This window comes from Uloborus diversus, chromosome 9 (genome assembly GCF_026930045.1).
Source record: "Uloborus diversus isolate 005 chromosome 9, Udiv.v.3.1, whole genome shotgun sequence".
Lineage (NCBI taxonomy): Eukaryota > Metazoa > Arthropoda > Arachnida > Araneae > Uloboridae > Uloborus > Uloborus diversus.
Genome location: NC_072739.1, coordinates 119,932,993 through 119,955,098, shown reverse-complemented (window position 1 = coordinate 119,955,098; position 22,106 = coordinate 119,932,993). Strand labels below are relative to the sequence as shown.

The 22,106-nt window shown below is 31.6% G+C and overlaps 1 protein-coding gene across 1 annotated transcript in view; it reads right to left on the bottom strand.

The window, feature by feature from the left end:
* Nucleotides 1–22,106, bottom strand: part of LOC129229328 (Golgi-specific brefeldin A-resistance guanine nucleotide exchange factor 1-like) — an 86,409-nt gene that overhangs the window by 62,793 nt on the left and 1,510 nt on the right. The window contains exons 2-6 of the mRNA XM_054863620.1: nt 21,315–21,434; nt 13,101–13,300; nt 9,643–9,870; nt 9,211–9,317; nt 74–463 (exon numbers count right to left, since the gene is read on the bottom strand). Coding sequence (XP_054719595.1) covers nt 74–463; nt 9,211–9,317; nt 9,643–9,870; nt 13,101–13,251 — 876 coding nt within the window. The 5' untranslated portion in view covers nt 13,252–13,300; nt 21,315–21,434. The remainder of the gene's footprint in view (nt 1–73; nt 464–9,210; nt 9,318–9,642; nt 9,871–13,100; nt 13,301–21,314; nt 21,435–22,106) is intronic.

Below are 22,106 nucleotides of genomic sequence, written 5' to 3'. Positions count from 1 at the left end.
TTGAACACAAATGTTAGTACAAAATGCTAATTAGATACAGGTACAAAACAAGTTATGAATTACATTTTCTTACTTGAACTGTAAAAGATTCTGACTTTTCTTGATTTTGATCAGTTTCATCAGTATTTGAACTTAAATGTGGCACAGGACTATCAACCCATTCTTTCACCTCCTCATTAGGTGTACTGAGAGAACTTTCAAACACAGAAACATTTGTACATTCTTCTAAAGGCTCGTTACAAAGTAAAGCTTCTTGGCAACTTTGTAAGGAAACTGGGCTTGTTTCACCAGATATGTCCAATTCTTTAGGAAATGACTCAGGAACAGAGTTTTGTGATAGTTTACTTGAAGATTTGGCTTCAGTTTCTAAAGTTTCTGGAGGGATATGTTTTCTTCTCTTAGATCTAGGAGACCTTTTCCTACTCCCTCGTCCAGTATCAAGACCTCCTGATCTCATTTTCAGCTATAAAATATAAATTAATACCCATATAGACACATAAAAACAATGCTCAAATCTATATATATATAAATGAATGTTTGTCTGTATGTCATCCATGAACTCAAAAACTACCCGGCAGATTTGGCTGAAACTTTCACCATTTGTTATTTTTGGTACTGGGAATGTTTATAGACCAGTTCGAAAAAAATCCGATCGATAGTTCCTTTTTTATTCCAATTTAAGTCACAATCTATTGGATAAATACGAATAAAATTATCGGCTGCAGAAATTAATTCGCATGAAAGATTTCATTGATAAGAAGTTAGCTGTTGCCATTTTTCTTCAGTTTGAACAAATAAATTCTTTCTTTATTGTTTTATGGCTTTTCATGCAAGGGGGGGATTTAAAACTTTTTCTATTTGATATTTTTAGCGATTGATTGATCTTGCAAACTGCGTGAGTACAAAATTTGAGTATAGTCACGGCTTCACTTGATACCTGGACCGATCATTATGAAAATTGCTATATATATATGTATTTTTCCACGGAGAAGGTGCATAATATGCTCATTGAAGCCACTCGCCACCAGGTGGCACTGCAGAGTAGCAACTTCTGCCCCGTTCAAAACCGATTGTCATGAAAGTCAGTACAATTATGTATTTTTTTGTTGACGTAGCAATGCACGTCGGGTACAGCTAGTAAAAAATTAAATATATCAAAACAAAGTAGAAATGAGATTTCTAAAAACATATGTAGAGTTCTTAATTTTTTATAAGAAATGCATACCTTTCTTTTTTGTCTATTTAAAAAAACAAATAAATAAATAAATAAATTGTTTAAAAGATTATAACAACTTAACACAAAAAATAAAGAACATAGACAGACTTAAATTGTTATCAACAGCGTTTTAAAGCACAAAACTAGCAGATTACTGCATAAATGTGATTTGAAGTTACCCTTCTTTTCAATGAAAAATAGTGAGCTTTTGATGTAAAGACATCCGGTAAAAAGTGGTTATCAGATGTTGTTACATCCAAAATCTCACTATGATGCATAGAAAAAGGGGTTCTCTGTAGCTTTGAAGCACATGTATGCAGTAATCTGCTAATTTTGTGTGTTAAAATGTTGTTAAATTACCATTTATTTCTCTGCACAAAGGTCTTTCTTTATTTCTTAAAGACAAACTTTCATAAAGAAGAAGTTCAAAATCCAAGTGACTGCCGTGCTAAGCTCAAAAGCCGTACCTGCAGCAGAGGTCAAAACGAGAAACAGCTTTTAAAAGTTTTACGTATCCATAATTTGATTGTCAGACTCCACTTTTTCAAAAAAAATTTTTTTAATGTTTCCCATTCACAAATGACCATAAAATACTGTACGTAGCTAAAATATGTTATGAAGAACTATCTCGTGACAGTAATTCAATTTTGATAAAAAGTGCAGTTACATCTTTTGTGCTTAGCCTGACTGTGCAGATGACATCACAACGAAGATCAACCATTTCACCAGATAATACAAGAAATTTGTGCGATGTACATAAAGAAACATTTTCTTTGTAAGCAAAAGTGTACACTTTCAGTTGTGTGCTTAAATGGTAATGCTGATTAAAATTGATCATATGAGTAAATTCTCATAATATTAAGAAAATTTAACAATAAACAAATTAAAGAATTTAACCAACAGCAAGGTTATTTCTTTTTTAGTTCTTTGAAAATATTTAATAGTACAAATATTTTAAATGAAGATAATTTAGTTATAAAAAAAAAAAAAAAGTAATACAGTCAATGCTCTTTACTGCAACCCTTCCGTTATAACTACCGATGAATGAAGTCTCGGTTCCCTGTGCCATATATGCAATGTTATTTCAACGTCAATTACAACATCCAAATTGAACTGTTCATTCCAATGTAAACTCTAAAATTAAGTTGTTTTTTTTTCCATATCCTGAGGACTAACTATTTGAAAACTAATATTAAGACATTTTCTGCTTTTAAATTTAAAATATTTCCACTGAAAGCAATTACAGGTTGGTAAAGGAAGAAAGAAAAAGAAATGACAAAAGCTGCGAACAAATTGTAGACATTAAGCTTTGTATTTTGTGGGGAAATTCCAGAAAGTGAAAAGCATCTATCAGGGTTCATACCCTTTAGGCAGAAAAAAATTCAAGCAGTTTTCAAGTACTTTTCAAGGTAAAAAATTTTGTTTTCAAGGCAATATCATAAATTTGTACTAAAAATATTGTACGCAGATTTCATTTACAGGCAATAATACAAAAAAGTATAGGAAAACAAAATTGCTTTTTCTACAACGAGAGACGCTTTGATGAAAGATCTACTGCGTTGAAAGTTTTTCTGAAAATGTTTGAAAAGTTTGGTCATAAAGAGAAGCAGATAACAAGAGGTTTGATTTCGAGGTTTTTCAAAGGTTGCAGCAGTCAGAGGTTTGTATATTTTCTAGAATCAGCAAATTAATACTTTAAAAAAAACCTTTCATAAGTGCTTTTAAATTTTATGGGAAGAAACTAAAATACCCAAGTTCAATGGCATTGCCAGTAGGGCTCGACCAATGGCATTTTTTGACCGATGGGCCGATGCCGATTGTTGGCCGATTGTTCAAAGACGGCCGATGGCCGATGGCCGATTGTTTTCCTCCAAATGGCCGATTGCCGATGGCCAATGCCGTCGGCCGATGGCAAAAAAAAAAAAAAAATTCAAACAGAAATAAATTGATAAGATTATCAGGGATTTAAAGGATCGCTGATTCATTTCATTTTACTTTCTTTCTACGAATAAGGAATCGTATAATCACAAAAAAAAACAAAAAAAAACAGATTTTGAACTAAACTTCTAGTTTACGGTTTAAAGTTCACAAGTTTTTCCGGCACATTTGTACATGCATATGTATTTAAGAACATATAGATGACCGAAATATCCATTTTGAACGCCTCCTCAGTTAATTATCGTAAATTCTCTTGTGATGTCTTCATGCGCGTAAACTTGCGTCACTCAAAAACGTTATGAAATAGTAAGTTGAAAACACATACGTACGTAGTATGATCTAAAGGTTCAGGACAAATTGTATACAACCTTACCCTGCATAGTTCACATTACCGAAGCACATCTATCTACAAAATAGTCACCTTGGACGACTATGCACTTCTGCCAACGTTCGTATAGCTTTTCGAAGCACTCCTGGAAGACATTTTACGCAACCTCCTGTAAGGCCTCTTGTGCTGCTGCTTTTAACTTCATCGTAGGGAAGAAGGCGACTTTCATGTTGAGGATGCACGGTTCGATTGGTCAATACTCTGATATGACAAACAAGTAAAATAACGTTTCGTTGAAGTTAGCTCCGTGTGACTTTTACCTGTTCACAGCAAAAAAACATTTGCATGGACGCCGCTTTCTTCCGTCAGGTGAAGATAAAGCTGCATCACAGAAGATAGCGAAAAATGGCTTCCAGGAGTGATTCCAAAAGTTTTATGAACACTAGCCGAAGTACATAGTCCCTCAAGGTGACCTTTTAAAGGTGGATGTGTTTCGGTAATGTGAACTATTCTGGGTACGGTTCTATACAGCTTGTCTCCGAACTTTTGGATCGTACTACGTACAATATGTATAGGGTGTAGTTATGCTTCTCTTTTTTTGGCTGCTGTATGATGAAAGAGCAAGAACAGCCAAAAAAAAAAAAGGAAGAAAAACAAAGAGACTGCTTACCCTCTTTGTTTTACCAATGTTTGTTTACCAATTGATTTTTTTTTTCTTTTTTTTAAATTGAACATGTAACTAAGATTTCAGTAATATTGTAATAATGTATGGATTTAGGTACACTAAAATAGTTAAAAAACATTTAATTATGTTGTTTAATCATTCAAAAAAAGAATAAAACTATGAAACCGTCAACAAATTACGCAATTAAAGTGAAAAGATTGCACGTAGACATTTTTTAGTCATCAAATTAAACAAAAAAGGTAACAGGTAAATTACAATATTAAATCATAATAGGAATATTTTTGCACTTATTTAAAATTTATGAAAAGAAAAGTTTGCATTTTTCATAAAAGCTATAACAGTGACATACATTTTGCTGAAAAAAGAAATAGTCATAAAAAGAGCGATGTTCTTTAAAACGCAGCTACAATAAACAAACTCAATATTTACACCAAGTTAATAACTGAATAAATATTCTACTTGATCTGATGTTTGCACACATAATATTGAAAAATGTGATTGTTTAATCTTTCATGAAGCTTTACAAACACGTTCAAATTAAATTTTTAAATTTAAGAATAATTTTCTGAAATTTAAAAAATTGCATAATAGAAAATCCTTGAAACGTTTCTATAAAAACGAAAATAACTGATTCATTGATTTTATATAAATACATAAAAATATTTACTTACAACAGAAAAAACATCGATCACTATTAATGATGCAAAAAAGATGGCGCATTACGAAATATTGGTGAAACAAGTATGACAAGTACGCAAAATGGCATTTCTTGACCAAAATAAATAATCGCTATAAATATTTAAGAAATGCTCGAAACGACGAGGGAGGGTTAAGGGGGGAGGGGTCACCCTCTGATTTTTGAGTAACTCATACTTCGGTCCCAACCTCGGTCTCATTTTTTTAGTACAGAACCGCTACCACCAACGCATCGGAAGAATTTCTGAATCTACTTCAGCACTTCTGAAGAAAAAATTCAAAAGTCCCTTTGATTTTCGAATTATGTCACCATTCAAAACGTCTTTAATTAATTTCTTACATTAATGCTCTAAATTATTTCTAAACAATAAATTACGTTTGAAAAAAAATCTCTAATTTTATGAATGGTGTTAATTTAAAGAGCTCAGAAGTATAACTAGAATTTAATTTCAGAAATTGAGGGAGTGGGAGGAGGGGCACGCAAGTGTTCTCGGAAATTCAAAAAATAGTCGTAAAAAATATAGTTCAAAATAATCATAAACATGGAGCAGAAAAACATTTTAAAACTTGTACCAGAGTTTGTTTTGACGTGCAGTGGCGGATTTTAAATATAGCAAATATTGCAATTGCACGAGAAGCCCCATAACCATCGGGGCACCATAGGAGTTACAAAAATGCTTATGATAAATGTTTCACAACTTCTGCGATAGAGAAATAGGGCACCAAAATGTATTCGACGGGCCCTAAACTTGTAACTCCGTCGAAGCGATACAGAAAAGACTGCATTACTGTGATTCATATTACAAGTATTGAAAAATTAAAAATTACCGTCGGTTCAACATGAATCTACCAAAATGACACAAAAACCGGTTTCACCATCTCATATTTGTTTTCATAATCTCCAATTCGGCAATATATCACCAAATGATTGTCAGTCTGAGACGCTAGATTAGTTTTGCATTGAAATAAGTAATTAATAGCTACAAAAGTGAGTAAACCGGCTTTTCAGAACACCCGATCGAAAACAAGAAGGAAGTGCACAATTGGCACGTACGCACACCCCACATACGAAAACTTAACCTTCTACAGCTTACCATCTTAGAGTTATGACTTATGAGAGATATATACGTACATCCAGCTGCAAGAAACAACGCAATAATTAACTTGTTTGGTATCTGAATGTAGTATTAAAAACTCTTTCAGGGGTGACTAAAATAGAAATTCATACTGAAATTTAAGTAAACAATTTTATATGAAAACAATAACTCTCTTTACTTTGTATTGAAAAGTAGAACAGCAAAGGTCCTTTTTCTTTCAAAAACATCGGCCAATTCCATCGGCTTTTCGATGTATTTTAAGGCCGATGGGCCGATGTTTCCTGCAAGTTAGCATCGGCCGCCGATGCCGATGGCTAAATTGTTGAACCATCGGCGCCGATGCATCGGCCAGGCCGATGCATCGGTCGAGTCCTAATTGCCAGAGAGGAGTTTTTGAAGTCACCCCCCCCCCCCGGTTTCAATATTTATTTCCAATATCTATACAGTGGTTTATTACAATATAAGGGCGGTTAGGACAAAAACACTACCCAGAAAGTTATTTCAGTTTGCACTATTAAGTTCTAAAAATATTAGGTTTGCAAATCATTTATAAGTATGCAAATAAATTATTCGTATGCATTTATTAGCTGTTCAGCCAATAAGGCATTTCAACTGTCCTCGAGTAAATTTAAATTTAGGAAGTAAGAAAAGTTTATGAAAGTCCACAGTCCAGTCTCTACACCTCAAAATATACAAAAGCAGCTTAAGCAGTGATAAATACTCTGAATGCAAACTTGAGCCTATTCAGCTTTCATTGATTAACTTGCAACAGACAATAAATGTGCAAGTTCAGATTTATAGAGCCATATTTCGAAATTGAAAAGGTTCATAAGAAGTTGACATATATTATGACAAAAGTAGTTTTATTTTGGGAAAAAATGGGTTATTGTTGAAATTATAATTTAAATTTAGAAAGGCAAAAATATTCAGGCGTAATTGTGATTTGTGAATTCATAAAAAATTACCTGAAAGTTTCAAAGAGCAAAATGGGGCGAGGGAGGGGGGGAATAATTTTTAAAACTAAGACCCCTATTACTTGAATATACATATGTACAACAATAACTTTTGCTATGCATACAATTCATAAAATAGTTTATTAAGTCAAAATATTCTGCATAGAAATACAATGCCCAGTGCCTGTTGATAACCAGCAACAGGTACTGGGCCTAGCTAGGCAGGTACTTTTCTCCGCACGCACCCCACCTCTTAGCCGTAGGCCTTAGGTTCCACCGCCCGGGGGGTCCGCGTAGCGGGCCCCCCGCACGGCTGGGTGCGGCGGTCAGCTAGGCAGGTACTGGTCAATTTATTCGATCCAAATGAAGATGAATGACCCTTCTTAAGCTATCTACCCCTTTGCCAATTAAAGCCTCTTTCAGTAAGCTCCAAGTACCCACAACCCTTATAAAGTAGTAATTTTGAACATTTGAGGAAAAGGGGAAAATTGGAGATATAGGGAGGTAAAAGCATAAAAACGAACACTACTGGATTTCAAGTGAATAATCATAACACAACCACCCCTGTTATACACCTTATTTATTTTAGCAGACATAAAAAAATGATGTACTTATAAATAAAACTGTATAAATCAACTTTATATTTAAAATACAAACTTTAAGTTAATTTGTTAGGTGCCCAACTGCTGAAATTTAAATTTTTTTTAAAAAAAATCTGTTATGACCAAAAATTAGGTAAAGATAATCATTCAAAATTGCAAAAATAAATAAGCAAATAATTAAACAAGACCAAGGTAATAAATTCTTTAACTCTTTAGTTATTAAAATAAAATAAGCTAATCTGATGTAGCAGTGTCAAAATAACTACTAATTGCCAAAAATATAAAATATTTACAAATTGCAAAAGGATTGAAATCTCAAACAAGGGAAGCAAATTTTCGCGAATTAAGTTTAATGTTGTCATGTTTCCCATAAAATAAACTTATATTTTACTGAAATTAAACATAAAATATGCTAATCTACGGTAGCAAATATGAAAATAACATCCGATTAGTGAATATATTTAAATATTTGCAAGATGCAAAAAGATTGAAGTTTCAAACACGAGAAGCAATTTTTCGCAAAGTCTGAGTTTGTTCGACGTAGCATGTTTCCCATGAAATAAATTTATTTGTTTTTTTATTAAAATTAAACAAAAAATATACTAATCTAAGGTAGCATATGCGAAACTAACATTTGATTAGCCAAAATATTTAAATATTTGCAGGATGCAAAAAGATTGAAATTTCAAACACAACAGCAATTTTCCGCGAAACCCGAGTAAGTTCAATGTTGTCATGGTTTCCAAATTAATTTCTTTGTTAATTAATGAAATTAAACAAAAAATAAACTAATCTAAGGTACCAAATGTCAAAATATCTTTCGGTTGTAAAAAACATCAAAATATTTACAAGATGCAAAAGGATTGAAATCCCAAACGGAAGTAATTTTTCGCGATGTTGCATACTGAACACATGTTCAGAAAATTGCAGTGGTGAAATACTTTTTTAAAACTTCTAAGCACAATTCGTTGATTTTTGAAAGAATTTAAGCACTAAGAAACTTTTTCAAGGTTTTAAAACTTTTTCAAGGTTTTCAAGCACTTGAAAATGAACTTTTTTTTTCAAGCACTTTTCAAGGTTTTTCAAGGGCGTACGAACCCTGTCTATAACATCAATGAAAGAGGAGAAGATATAAACTTGGAAAAAATCTCAAAAAAAAAAAACAACTAATTACAAACAATGGATGATGAATTTCTCGCCAATTTGCTATGTTAATTTTCTCGCCCATGTTACGGTTCTATGTTATGTAATTTGGTAATTTACTTGTCAACGTTATAATTTGATCGGTATAATGTTCTTAAAATTGGAATAGAAAAAGAACAAAATCAAATTTTTGAATAATCTCTTCAAGGTGCACACCCCTTACTACACACTAATTCTGTGCCTAATTTCGTGAAAATCAGCTGAACGGTTTAGGCTCTATGCGCGTTGCAGAGAGACATCCCGACAGAGATTCGGACAAATATTCCAAGAGAGATCTGGACAGATATCCAGACAAAATTTGAGCTTTATTATTAGTAAAGATTGATATATTTGTTTCATTAATAGGTTATTTACTTATTTATATATTTTTTCAGTAATGGAAAATTTAAATTTTCATTCATTAAAACACAATTTTTAACATCTAATATTAAATCAAAAGAAGATTTTTATAACAGTCAAATCAAAATTTCAAATTGCATTTATAAGCCTTACTTTTTTCATGAAAGCACACCTAGAATCTTCAGTAAATTGTGGCAAACATGAAAACAACAATTGCACCATATCCATTAATGCATGTTCAGCTGATCTTCTCAAAAGTTCTAGAAAAAGAATTGGAAAAATTAGGAAAAGAAAAATGATTTTCATTGTGAGTTACAGTTGACTTGAAACTATATTATATGCAGTAGAATATAAGAGTAATATAAGAACAAACTTGAAGGATATAAAAACAAAACCCAACCAACTGCTGCATTAATAGAGAAATTTTATATTTACACGAGTTTCAGCATAAAACGAAACTTAAAAGAACAATTTTAAGGTAAAACATTATTTAATGAATTACTCATTGTTTGTATGTAAAATACTTGTAAACAGAATTTTGTGAGTAAATTCAACAATTACACAGTATTAAAAAAAGGTTATTACCACTTAATCTAGTTTCAAAGCAAATTCGAAAACAAGACTGCATTATTTCACAGACAGATTCATTAGTTAAGAGCACACCAAGTGGAGTGAGCAACAGCAGCCTCAAAACATGAAGTATCTTCATCAAAACAACCTCATCTGAAGCAGAATCTGTTCCCATGAAACGTGCATGCGTTACTGCATCAGCTATATTTTCAGCAGCCAAAGGTGCAGTTGAATGTTTGGCATCTGGAAAAAAAGAAGAAAAGTGTAGGTTTTATTTAACAAATTCTAGCTATTTTCTGAATAAAAGGACCCCGTAGTGATGCAACTGATTACATTATTTATGATACCATCTAATTTGTTTGTTCTAAGATACTTAATTAAAGTAAAGTAAAGCAACACCAATTTTATTAATTTTTTTTATTGAAATATTTTTGTATCTTTGATCAATATCAAACTTAGTTCTAATTGTAAAAGTAATGTTTTGGGTTGAAAATATTTTTTGGGGGGAATTAAACCCTCGTTACTCTACAAACTTATTTAAATTTTTACATTCCCCATCACGAGTCAAGGATTGTATAAATAAACTAGTAAATTTATTAAATATTGAATAATTTATCACATTTACCAAGTTTATTATTGGTGTGTAATATAATTGGTGTGTATTGTGTATAAATACTGATAATTATATACAATCATCAATTAATCACATTTAACGTAACATATGAAAATTACAAAACAGAAACTTAAAAATTGAGTTATAAAAACATTCGTCTCTGCACCATTTTTTGAAAAGTCCATAAAAATGGATTGCTTGCTGAAGGCCTTTTGAGGAAACTTTTCTAACTCCATTTTTTACCCTCTTTGTTGTGTTTTATATTTAATATTTATCAACTTGCATGGTTTACATTTCTTTGTGTCATTTAGCATAATTGTTGACATGGCTATTTATTGTTTCTTTTTTCTTTTTGCCATGGCAACAAAAGAAATTAGATAGAATAGTGGAAATATTTGGATGGAATGTGAATGCTGCTTTTCTTGCCCCTTGTTGGCGGAAAATATTATTTTATATTTTTATATGAATAACTGTTCTTATTAAATTTATTTTCAGTTTATTCAAAACTTTCTCAGCCAAAATATTTATAAAAGCTCACCAATATCATTCAATTATCTGGGGAAATTATTCGACCAAGGGGGATCTTTAACATTGCCTCTATGGGGAAATATTCACTTCCGGAAGGTTTTACTCGTATAAGCAGAGTATTTGTTAATCCATTACCCGATACATCGAGGCTTACAGTATTGATTTTTGTGTCTAAATATCATTTTTAAATTCTTTAAATTACTTTAATTAATTGAAGGAAAAAAAATATTAAAGTAGCAGACAAGTCATATATCATGACATTTAGGTAAATCATTGGATGACAAAAAATGTGCTTTTGAATTTCTAAAGTCTTGCAGCTATGGGACTGATAGTATGGATACCTAAGAGATTTCACCCCAATTATTGAGATGTCCCCTCAATTATTATCTTTTATTTATTAATTAACACATATGAAAAAATAAATTAGTTTCATCAGTTCGTTTACTATGCACAAATTTTTATTTTTGTTTTTTCGTTCTTTTTTCCGATTTCCTCTTTTTATTTTTATTTTTGTGATAAATTTATTTCACTGAAAAACAATTTATTTCACATGCAGTGTTATGAAATATGATGAAAACATATGCCTTAACCAGGGTTCACCGATATATATCAGGAGTATCTTGATAAAGATCCAATATTTATTTTGAAAATGTCATGATATTTTGATATTTTAGATATTTATTTTCTCAACTACTGTATTTTCAATATGAAAAGTACATCAATCAATGTAATATTGTTCATTTATTATTAAAATTAACCAAAAAGTTATGTTCTATATTTTTATGATATATTAATACATTAGTAATATAATTAAATAATGTAATATTCCTTTTTTTAGTTGTATTTTATATTCATAAAATTATTAGTAATGCAACAATTTTAATCCAGATTAAAAGTACCTAATTAAGCATTAAATGGTGGTCAGAAAAAAAGATAATGTCTTATAAGTGTGCACCGACTAATGCATATTTTTTTTTTTAAATCATATCACTGTGTAAAAGTAGCTAACAAAAGAAAAATGAGCAAACCAGCTAATGCTACATTAACTCTTTTAAAATTGATAATAGTGTAAAAAGAAATATTAAATAAAGATAACGAAAGAAACCTTAATTTTAAGTCTACAAAGGGTGTTACAAAATAAAGAATGATTTGAGTATGCATTTACTATTTTGACTTTAGTTTGCGCTGATTGAAAACATCGGATGCATAACGTAAAGCGGGTAAGAATGGTTTGGAGGGCGAGATTGATAGAAACCCCAGTTTTGATGTAATGAGCATTCGTAATGCACTCTGGGCTAGTCCAGTTTCAATAGGAACTATTTTGTGCAACCTTCTCCGATAATGAGAGAGTTGTTATCAATGTCAAAACGGCCCGCCAGATGATAGTAAATTTATTTGTGGTGAGCAACTGGTGCTACGTGTTTGTAGGTAGCTCGGAAATTCATGCTGGTGGACTTTTAGTGCAGAAGGAATCACAATTTCGTATGTACCTTTTGCTTTCATATTGCATAAAGAAAGTTATCTCTAATTTTCATTCAAAAATAAAATATTTTGATGTTGCAACAGTTACAAATGTGAAAAGTTTATAATTTGGAGGGTGATTGTGGTACAGTAATTAATCGAAATTTTGGAGGGTGAGTTGGGTTATCAGGGGGAAAAGTACCCAGAAAAAATCACCAATGTAGATGCAAGTGAGTTTGAAATTTTAACAATGTTGAAGCGAGGTAAGTTTTGGCATTGGCCTGAAAAAGATAAGATTTGGTATCCATCTTCAAAAATTATGAAGAAAATAAAGCCTTTGTTTTATCTCGATTTTATGATGTATTTGATTCTCCAAAGCTCAATTTTCAGAATAACTTACATCTACATCTCTCCCTTTAAAATATATGAGAGGTAGAGTATGGTACAAACCACCAAAACCTATATGAAAACGTTGAAACATGTGCTGCACCCTTCTCACCCGTAAGGAGGGGGTGAGAATAGTACAAAGAAAAATTGCTCTGGAGGGGTGTGGATGAAGATTCTCAAATTATTTCAGGGTCGGAATCTAAAGCCCAAGGTCCTAAACTACAATAATAATAATGCAACTTTTTTTTTTTTTTTGAATGAAAGTTGAGTATTTACAGTCAGAAGGGTATTAAAACCACCATAGTCACCCGCTTTTACGGTACCAAAATATCCGATAGATATCAAAATATCGGATATTTTCAATAATTTGGAAAATATCATGCTATTTTCAAACCCCAAGACACTGAATAACAGATTTTTTCTCACCAATTTCAACTAATAAGAAATTCTGTTCATAAAGAGACAGATAACAGAAGAAAATTACCAATTAATCCATACGAAAGAAATTTACTAATTGCAGACAAGCCAAGGCCAGTTACTGGTCCAGTTGTGTTTTCAGCCCTTATAACATCCAGAAATGGAGACAGATACGTGATTGGTTCCATGTCATTGATGGTGTTCACTTGATTTAGCATTTCTTTCAGTTCAGTAAAATTTCTCAATAAAATGTCTTGTTCCTCCCTCCTAAAAGATAAAAAGACTGTAAGAAAAAAGTTACACACTGCAAAGGATAATTGATTTACACTGTTTGAATTCCTTCACTCGCACAGGAAATGAATACCGAACAGTCTTACATGGTCCTGCCCAATGTATGATTTTTAAATTACCCTCCCCCCTTTTTTTTGCAAATAATAACAGATGAATCAATATAAAATCAGGAATGCAAAATTCTTTTAGAAATATGAAGTTTCTTCAAAAAGTTGGAGGTATCTGAAATACTTTTCTGGCCTCACCATGAGGCAGTTGCAATTTTTCAATTCTTTACCCAACATGACCACCTGGGTGAACATCTCTCAAGAATTAGAAGCTCCCTCTCTTGAGACAACAGAGAAACAATTCTCTATTCCATACGTTCTTTTTATGGAGATGATGTCATTATAGATGGTTCTTTTCCGCTGAACATTTTTTCTGCGGATTTTCTGGTTGAAAAATACTGGGAAATGCATTTTTCAATAATAATAATGATAAATTCAAATCATAAAAATAAAAATAAATTTTAAAAAAAGCTTATTTTATTGCTCTTTTTAATTTGCTATGCTGAGTTTTTTTTTTTCCAAGAATATGAGAAATTCCGGCAGGAGTTCTGCCCTAAATTACAGCCCTTGATTTGTTTTTTAAAAAAATTAACCTTAAACAATTTCAAATCTTTATATATTAATAGGCAAGCCATTTTCTTTCAGTACTGATTTCTCCTCTGTTTGTGAACAGACTTCCTTCATTCTTTTTTTGTTCGTTAGCTATTTCCGAGTTTTAGTGTCATCAATCAAAATTTTGAATTCAAGCGCTAATTAATGAAGATATTAATAAAAAACGCATTTTTAAACTAAATGGCTCATTCTATACGAACGAATGGTCCAATTTTTTCGAATTTGGTTTGGTTGTAAAGGTTTTCAAAAAATACCCCTAATGAAGAAATTGTCAGGGCACCCAAGGTCCAATAACCTAAATCCACTAGAAAAAAGTTATAAGCTTTTTTTAGTTAGCGAAACTCAAAAATTTTAATTTTCTCTTTTCCATTGTTGAAATTTATTGTTAGAAGCGTGAAACGTTAAGTTTTAACTCATTTTTTAAACTGCTTTTTCTACACAAAAAATGCATTTTAGTGCTTCGAGTTTGGTATGGTTGGAAAGATCATGAAAAATAATTCTAGAAACGTTTACCCCTTGTTTTACGGCTCAAAAAGGAAATTCGCTAAGATGACTAGAAAAAAAGCTAGAAACAATTATAAGTTAGCGAAAATTCATTTTTATTTGATTTTTCACGCGACTTAGTTAGCGTGAAGAAATTGCTGGATAATATATGTTGACATTTCTCATTTGAGCGTAAAGAAATGAAATTCTTGAATTTCGTTTTTATGATTGAGGATTCGTAGACAATTTCAGACAGTTAAAATCTTTCCCTTTTGATTGTTTTTGTGACTTTAATGCTTAATTTTATTTATACGCTATTGCAAGTAGAGTTTGTCCATTTGATAGATGGAAATTTTATATTTCTAACGTAAAATGTCACGCTTACTTAGGTACTCAATATTATGGAATAATTTGGCATGAGAGTCATTCCACGTCAAATCAACACAATTTGGAGCAATTTTAGGACGCACCGTCACAGATCTGGATGAAACTTGGTACATCAAGAGATTTAACCTAGTTATGAATGAAAACGCTAAAAAAAAAATTTTCTTTCTCCTCATTTAGCAGTTATTAATTATTGATTATTAAAATTTTTGTTAAAAAATGCTACACTTTGAGACTGTTAATCCTTGTTTTCTCAGAAACTATAAAAGATACAAGCCTGATATTGGTCTTGTTTTAAAGCTCTTTTAATCTGCTTCAATTTGATATGCAACTTAATAAAATTCAAAATTTTTAATTTAAAATTAAATTTAAATAAATTCTAAAATTTAAATTCCTCAAAAACGGACAATTTTAAAATTTTGAAAAAAATCACAAAATTACTTTGTGTTATCCTCTCACATCTCACCAAGTTTCATATTGGAATCTTAATGGGATCAGTTGATACAGGGAGGACAAGTTTCACATATCTGCCAAAATATGGGTTATTGTGCTGAATAGTTGTTATTTTATGTGCAAAAAAAATAAATAAATAAATAAATAAATATGCTTCATACATGTTCACTTTTTTATGCAGAACTGTCTACTAGAAATGAAGTTTTTCTTAGTACGATTTGTTCCTGAAAAATAACTCATTAATAAAAATATTAATCATCTAAATCTCATTTTATTGAGAAAAATAAATTAAAAAGAAATAAAATTTTAAAAAAGGAAAGGAAGAAAGGGAAAAAAAAAGAAAATATTTTCTCTGGGGATGTAAACTTAAAATAATCCACTACAAATTCAGACCTGAAACAGTAAGCTACCCTTTTCACCCCCTTTGCTAACAAAATGAAACAGACTGAGGGTGGCTATTGAGAATGAGATCCAATGGTTCGTTCTGCCTCACTGCTTTTTTCTCCACCTGTCACTGGTTTGGGATTGACCAATTTTTCAACATGTTTCATGTTTTTGCTTGTGGAGTTCAGTCAGCAGTATCATAAAATCTCAAAAGCACCCCCCCCCCCTCCTTAGTTTCAAAAGATAACTTACTAATTCCAAAAAAAAGGGGGGAGGGAGGTTATAATCAAATTTTGTTTTTGTAAAATTTGCCAAAATAATTGTTTGTAGCAATATTAATTTTAGAGTACACAAAATAAATAAGCAAATAATAGTTACTATTAATATTAAAGAAAAGGGAGAAATGAATTAATAAAAGCCTGTCATAATTTTATGGCATGGGGGCAACAATATTTTTTTGAAAGAAAGGATTTTGCACCTTAAGTTACCAAAACCCCTTCCAAAAATAATCAAAAGCAGTACACTCACATGAACTTCTTTTGTAACACATATGAACTGAACAAAAAGAAAAGTGCCCTTGCATCAAAAGGCATCTAGACTTTTGGAAGGAATAAAACTGAAACTATTTTTTTTTTTTTGCAAGATCCTGTTTTTTTGTTTTGTTTAAGTCATAGTGTTTTCTTTTCTTCTTGTTGTCTTTTTTTAGAAAAGAAAACCAGCACATGAAGAGGGAAACTAAACCTCTAGAAATGCTTGCCAAATAGAGCATAAAATGTTCATTTTTATTTATTTATTGGGGGGGGGGGTGTGAAGGGATGAAGATGATCTGAAAATTTTTAGGAGAGGGGAGGGTATATTTGGGATTGCAAAATGATCCTTCCACAAAAAAAAGGGGGGGGGGGAGAGGGATTCTTTCTGGTGTTTATAATACTTTCTTGTTCTGTAATACACAATTCCTGTTGAAACTATCTTCAGTCAGCATTCAAGCCTTGTCTTCTGCTGTGCAAACTTCATTTCTTTAACTTTCAGTTATTTTATTTCAGTTGGTTTATATCAGAACTGAAACAGTCTATTTTTAAGCTAATTTTGACACTCAGCGTATTTATATTATTTGCTAAGTATTTAATTTTATCATGAATCATTCAAATTGTTGCAATCCGTTCAAAAAGTATTCTCACTCACACATAAGAAAAGGATTGAGATCTGCAATGCCATGGATGTATTCATTTGTACCAGAAATGCCTGAAAAGTCTAAAATATGTGACAGATGCAGAAAGGAGCTTTTGCGGTTGAAGAAAACCGCTGAGTCAACTGTAGATAATTGTGCCTCCACTGGTCATGAATCACCAGGTGAGAACTTAGATAGGGAAAGTGAGAGTGACAATTACTTGGACAGATCATTACTTAAAGACTCATTCAGATCATTAAATGACTCTATTGTTCAGTTAGGTGAATCCCCGGTCAACAAGAAAAAAAGAAGATATAAGAAATATTCTCATATGAAAGCAAAAAAAAAAATTAGCTCTGCGGTGAAAAGAAAACTTCTTCCAAATGCTGATTCCAATAGTGAGAAAGAGAGTCCAAATAAGGAAATGGTTGATCATTTGATACAAGTTTATCAAAATTGTAGCAGTCGAGCAAAAAAGACAATGATATTGACTCTATTGCCAGATAACTGGAGCATTAGAAAAATTTCTGAAAAATTCAAAACATCGAACTACCATGCACGCCAAGCTAAAAAGCTTTTAAAACAAAAAGGGGTTTTGTCCACTTCCAATCAACATCCAGGGAAAAATTTGCCCATAGAAACTGCTGAGATTATAAAACAATTTTATGAAAGTGAAGATATAAGTAGGCCAATGCCAGGAATGAAAGATTGCATTTCAATGAAGGACAGTGAAGGCAATAAAGTTAAAATGTCTAAAAGATTAATGCTTTGTAATCTAAAAGAAGCATACAAACTTTTTCAAGAAATGTATCACGATGTCAAAGTTGGATTCTCCAAATTTGCCGAATTAAGACCCAAGAATTAAATTTTAGCAGGACAAAGTGGTACACATGCAGTTTGTGTGTGTACCATTCATCAAAATGTTAAATTAAAAATTGAAAATTCCAAAATGAGCTGGATCACAAATGGAAAGATAAAAAAATATACAGATTGTCTTGTAAAAATGGTGTGCAACCCAGCTTCCATTGACTGTTATTTTTCGAATTGTGCAAATTGTCTTGGCATTGATGAGATACAGAAAATATTGGAAGATGGTACAAAAGAAAATATGATTGAAACGATAACATTCCGCCAATGGATTTATGTAGACAGATGCAATCTGGAAACTTCACAAAAACCCACCAATGAGTTCATTGAAATTTTTTGTAATGATTTGAAAGTTCTTCTTCGTCACGACTTTATAGCTAAACAGCAGAGTTCTTTTATGACCCATACAAAAGAAAATTTGTCTCAGTTTGAGGTGGCAGTAGTTTGCGACTTTTCCGAAAACTATAGCTTTGTTTTGCAAAATGAAGCACAATCATTTCACTGGAACAGAAATCAAGCCACAATTCACCCTTTTGTTATATACTTCAAAAATGAAAACAAAATTCATCACCTTAGCTTTATTATAATCTCAGAATGTCTTGAGCACAACACAGTAGCTGTTCACCTATTTCAACGAAAGCTAATAAATTTTTTAAAATCTAAATTGGAGAAAAGGTTAGACAAAATTTTTTATTTCTCCGATGGATCAGCTGCACAATACAAAAATAAAAAGAATTTTTTTTAATCTATGCTGCCATGAAAGAGATTTTGGTATTGAGGCTGAGTGGCATTTTTCTGCCACTGCTCACGGTAAAGGCCCATGTGATGGCGTGGGTGGTACACTCAAAAGAGAAGCAGCAAGAGCAAGCCTTCAAAGGCCGTATGAAAACCAAATTACGACACCTATGCAACTGTACCAATGGGCAAAATATGACCTTTCAAAGATCATGTACTTCAGTTATGCCAGCCAAAATGAATATATTCAAAACGCAGAACAGCTCTCTCATCGTTTCCAGCAAGCAGTGCCAATACCAGGTACCCAAAAGCTGCATGCCTTTATTCCCTCAAGCTGTGGAACAAAGGTGAGTGCCAAGGCATTTTCTTTTTCTCCATCATTCACTGAATATTCTGTCATCTCAACTGGAGAAAGTGTTCCTTTAATGATGAAAGATCTCAATGGATATGTCATTTCCATATATGATAAAAAATGGTGGCTAAGTTATGTTTTGTCCAAAAATGAAGATAATGAAGTGAAAATCACTTTCCTCTACCCACCAGGACCTTCTCCTTCATTTTCATATCCAACAGTGCCAGACATTCTATGGATACCTTGTTCGGACATTATTTGTAAAGTAAATCCCATCACGCCAACAGGGAGGACATATACTCTACCAGCTGAAGAAAAGAACAATATTGCAAATATTTTGCAGCTTAGAAAGTAAAAAACTCCGACAAATGTAGGACAATGCTGACGTTCTCTTTTTTAAAAAAAAAAAGAGTTAGTGTGAGTTTTATTTATTTTTTTCCATTATTATTTTAATTTCATTCAATTTTAAAGTAGGTGTAAGACATTAGAAGGTTTTACATTACTATTAGCAGTTCATTTATAGTTTCCTGTGCTAATTTAATAACTTAGAATAATATTTGAGTAATCCATCAGAAAGGTATTTTGTCCAAAATGCAGAAACTTTGATATATGTAAAACTTGTCCTCCCTGTATCATCTGATCCCATTAAGATCCCATTATGAAACTTGGTAATATGCTAGAGGATAACACAAAGTAATTTTTTGAATTTTTTCAGAATTTTAAAATTGTCCATTTTTAAGAAATTAAAATTTTAAAATTTAATTAAATTAAATTTTAAAATTATTATTTTTTGATTTTATCAAGTTGCACATCAAATCAAAGCACATTAAAAGAGCTTCAAAACAAGAACAATTTCAAGCTTGTATCTGTTATAGTTTCTGAGAAAATGAGATTTAACCGTCTCAAAGTGTAGCATTTTTTGATGAAAATTTGAATAATTAATATTTAATAACTTTTGAATGAGGTGAAAGAAATTTTTTTTTAGCATTTTCATTCATAACTGGGCTAAATCTCTTCATGTACCAAGTTTCATACAGTTCTGTGACGGTCCGTCCTAAACCGTGTGATGATCTGACACGGAATGATCCATGATTAAGTGATCTTTTTACAAAGAATATTGTTTATACAGAAGTTTTACGTATTAATTGAATTTTGCAGTACCATTTCATTCAGGATGCTTTAAATTTTTCTGGGATATTAGCGATTTTTATCCATTGGCGTCAAATTTTCGGCACCAACGTCTGCGCAAGAATTGTTTTAGCATTGCATATGTAAACAAATACTAGGGAAATATCTACTTGCACTGGGTTATCACAAAGCAGGGTGCTGTCCAAGAAAGAAGTCATGCTTCAAGGTGGGGTTTATGAAATTGTAACAGTTGGTGACAAAAGGGAGCAAAGAAGTGACAAAAGAGACATACAACGGGGAGGATGTAACATCGCAAGTTTTTATTAATATAAGAATGTTTATGAAAAACAGCGAGACATATGCCAAAGAGAGAAGGGGTATGGTGAAGCGTGAAACTTTGTGACAAAGAGGGGAGGGGTTCAAATATGTGGAAAAAAAGAGTGACATCAGTTATATGCACAGTCATTAACCATAAACAAATCACAAATACACACGTTTTTAAGTTTGCACTATTATTGCGCTGTCCAGAGTCTTTAAGTGGACAATTTTTAATGCAGGAAGTGGAGTTGTTTCATTTGTCTGTTTGAAATTTTACACTTCTAACAGCAAATGTCAAGGTAACTTAATCAATGATTGTCGACTTTTTTAGAATTTTTTTTACACAGAAGTTTTACGTATATTACTAAGTTTTGCGGTGTCATTTCATTGCATTCGAGGATATTTCAATAATTGGGAAATGGGCAATAATTATCCATTGGCGTCACTTTTTTAGCACCAATGCCAGTGCGAGAAATGTTTTTCTTTGCATACGTAAACAAAGAAAAGAAATTTATAAAGGGTTATCAGAGGGCAACATGGTATCCAAAAGGAAATTATTCCCGCCAAGAATTTGACAGCCACATCAATTTCCAATATTCGAAATGTGCCCTTTCTTCATTTATTTTGACATCAACATTCACAAAGCTTTGATTCTATTAGGGCTTTTTTTGGTGCAAAAACCATAATAACTATGCTGTGCCACATACAGAAAGCAAAATTGGAATAAATTATTACTGTTTGATATTGTGAGTACATGTAAAAATTATGTGTTCCCAGATGTACAGTAAACGAATGTATAAGAATAAAAATATTAGAAACAGGAAAATTCATAAAAGTTATCTCAAATATTCAGTAATGAATATGGTTAAATTTTGACCGCTTAGCAAACCCTAGTTCACTATTAAACCATATAAACCATTTTTCAGGACCAAGAAAAATCAATGAACAGCAGACTTTAGACAAAAGTCTTGGATATGAAGCTTATAAAACAAGTGATAAACGTGAAATTTGTTAAATAAAAAAATATAAGAAGGAAAGAAACAAAATCAAGTAACTCACCTGATGAGTATGAGAGGACCAACGACTGTTCTTTTTCATAGCAGTCATCACCATATTCATCTCACCCACAATAATGTAGATGCCATTATCTGGAGAAGGCATCTTGAGGTTTTCTGTGAGCTATAGCAAAAGATTTTTACATGAGTAAATCCAAGTACTTGTGTGAAGTAGCATTTAGTAACATAGAATTCTATTTTTTTCTAATTCTAAAAATGTTATAAGTCATTCTGTCAAAAATGTTATTTTTAGTTAAACAAAATTATTTTTTTCCTTCCAACTTCCAACTATCCAAACATTCTTCAGAATGAATGTGTCAAGTTGCACACATCCAGATGGGTTGAGCAGAACAACAAACGAATTGTTCGCATTTGACTTTTCAGGTTTTGAAAATATATGCTAGGCTTTCTATTCTTTTTTGTAAGTATGCTGATGCTTGCATTTTTCATCCCTCTGTTTTAAAATTATTAAATTGATAAAAAAATTTAATTTTATTATTGCATGACAAGAAGCAAAAAAGTTGATTTTTGTGCTTGTCATCCTTTTTCATTTTTAATTTGTTGTAATTTGAGTTTCATTATGCTGCTTTAAAAAAAATGTTATTTTTATTTATTTATACAGTTGTGATTAATATATTTATGAAATATATTGTTCACAACTGTATTAAAGAATAAGTTACTGATCAAAAGCATCATAAGTTCATTTAAGTTGTGTACATTTTTTTTTTACAAATGTCCTAGTAGAATTTAAAACAATGTTATTTTGTGTTCACTTTATTATAATTCATTGAAAAAA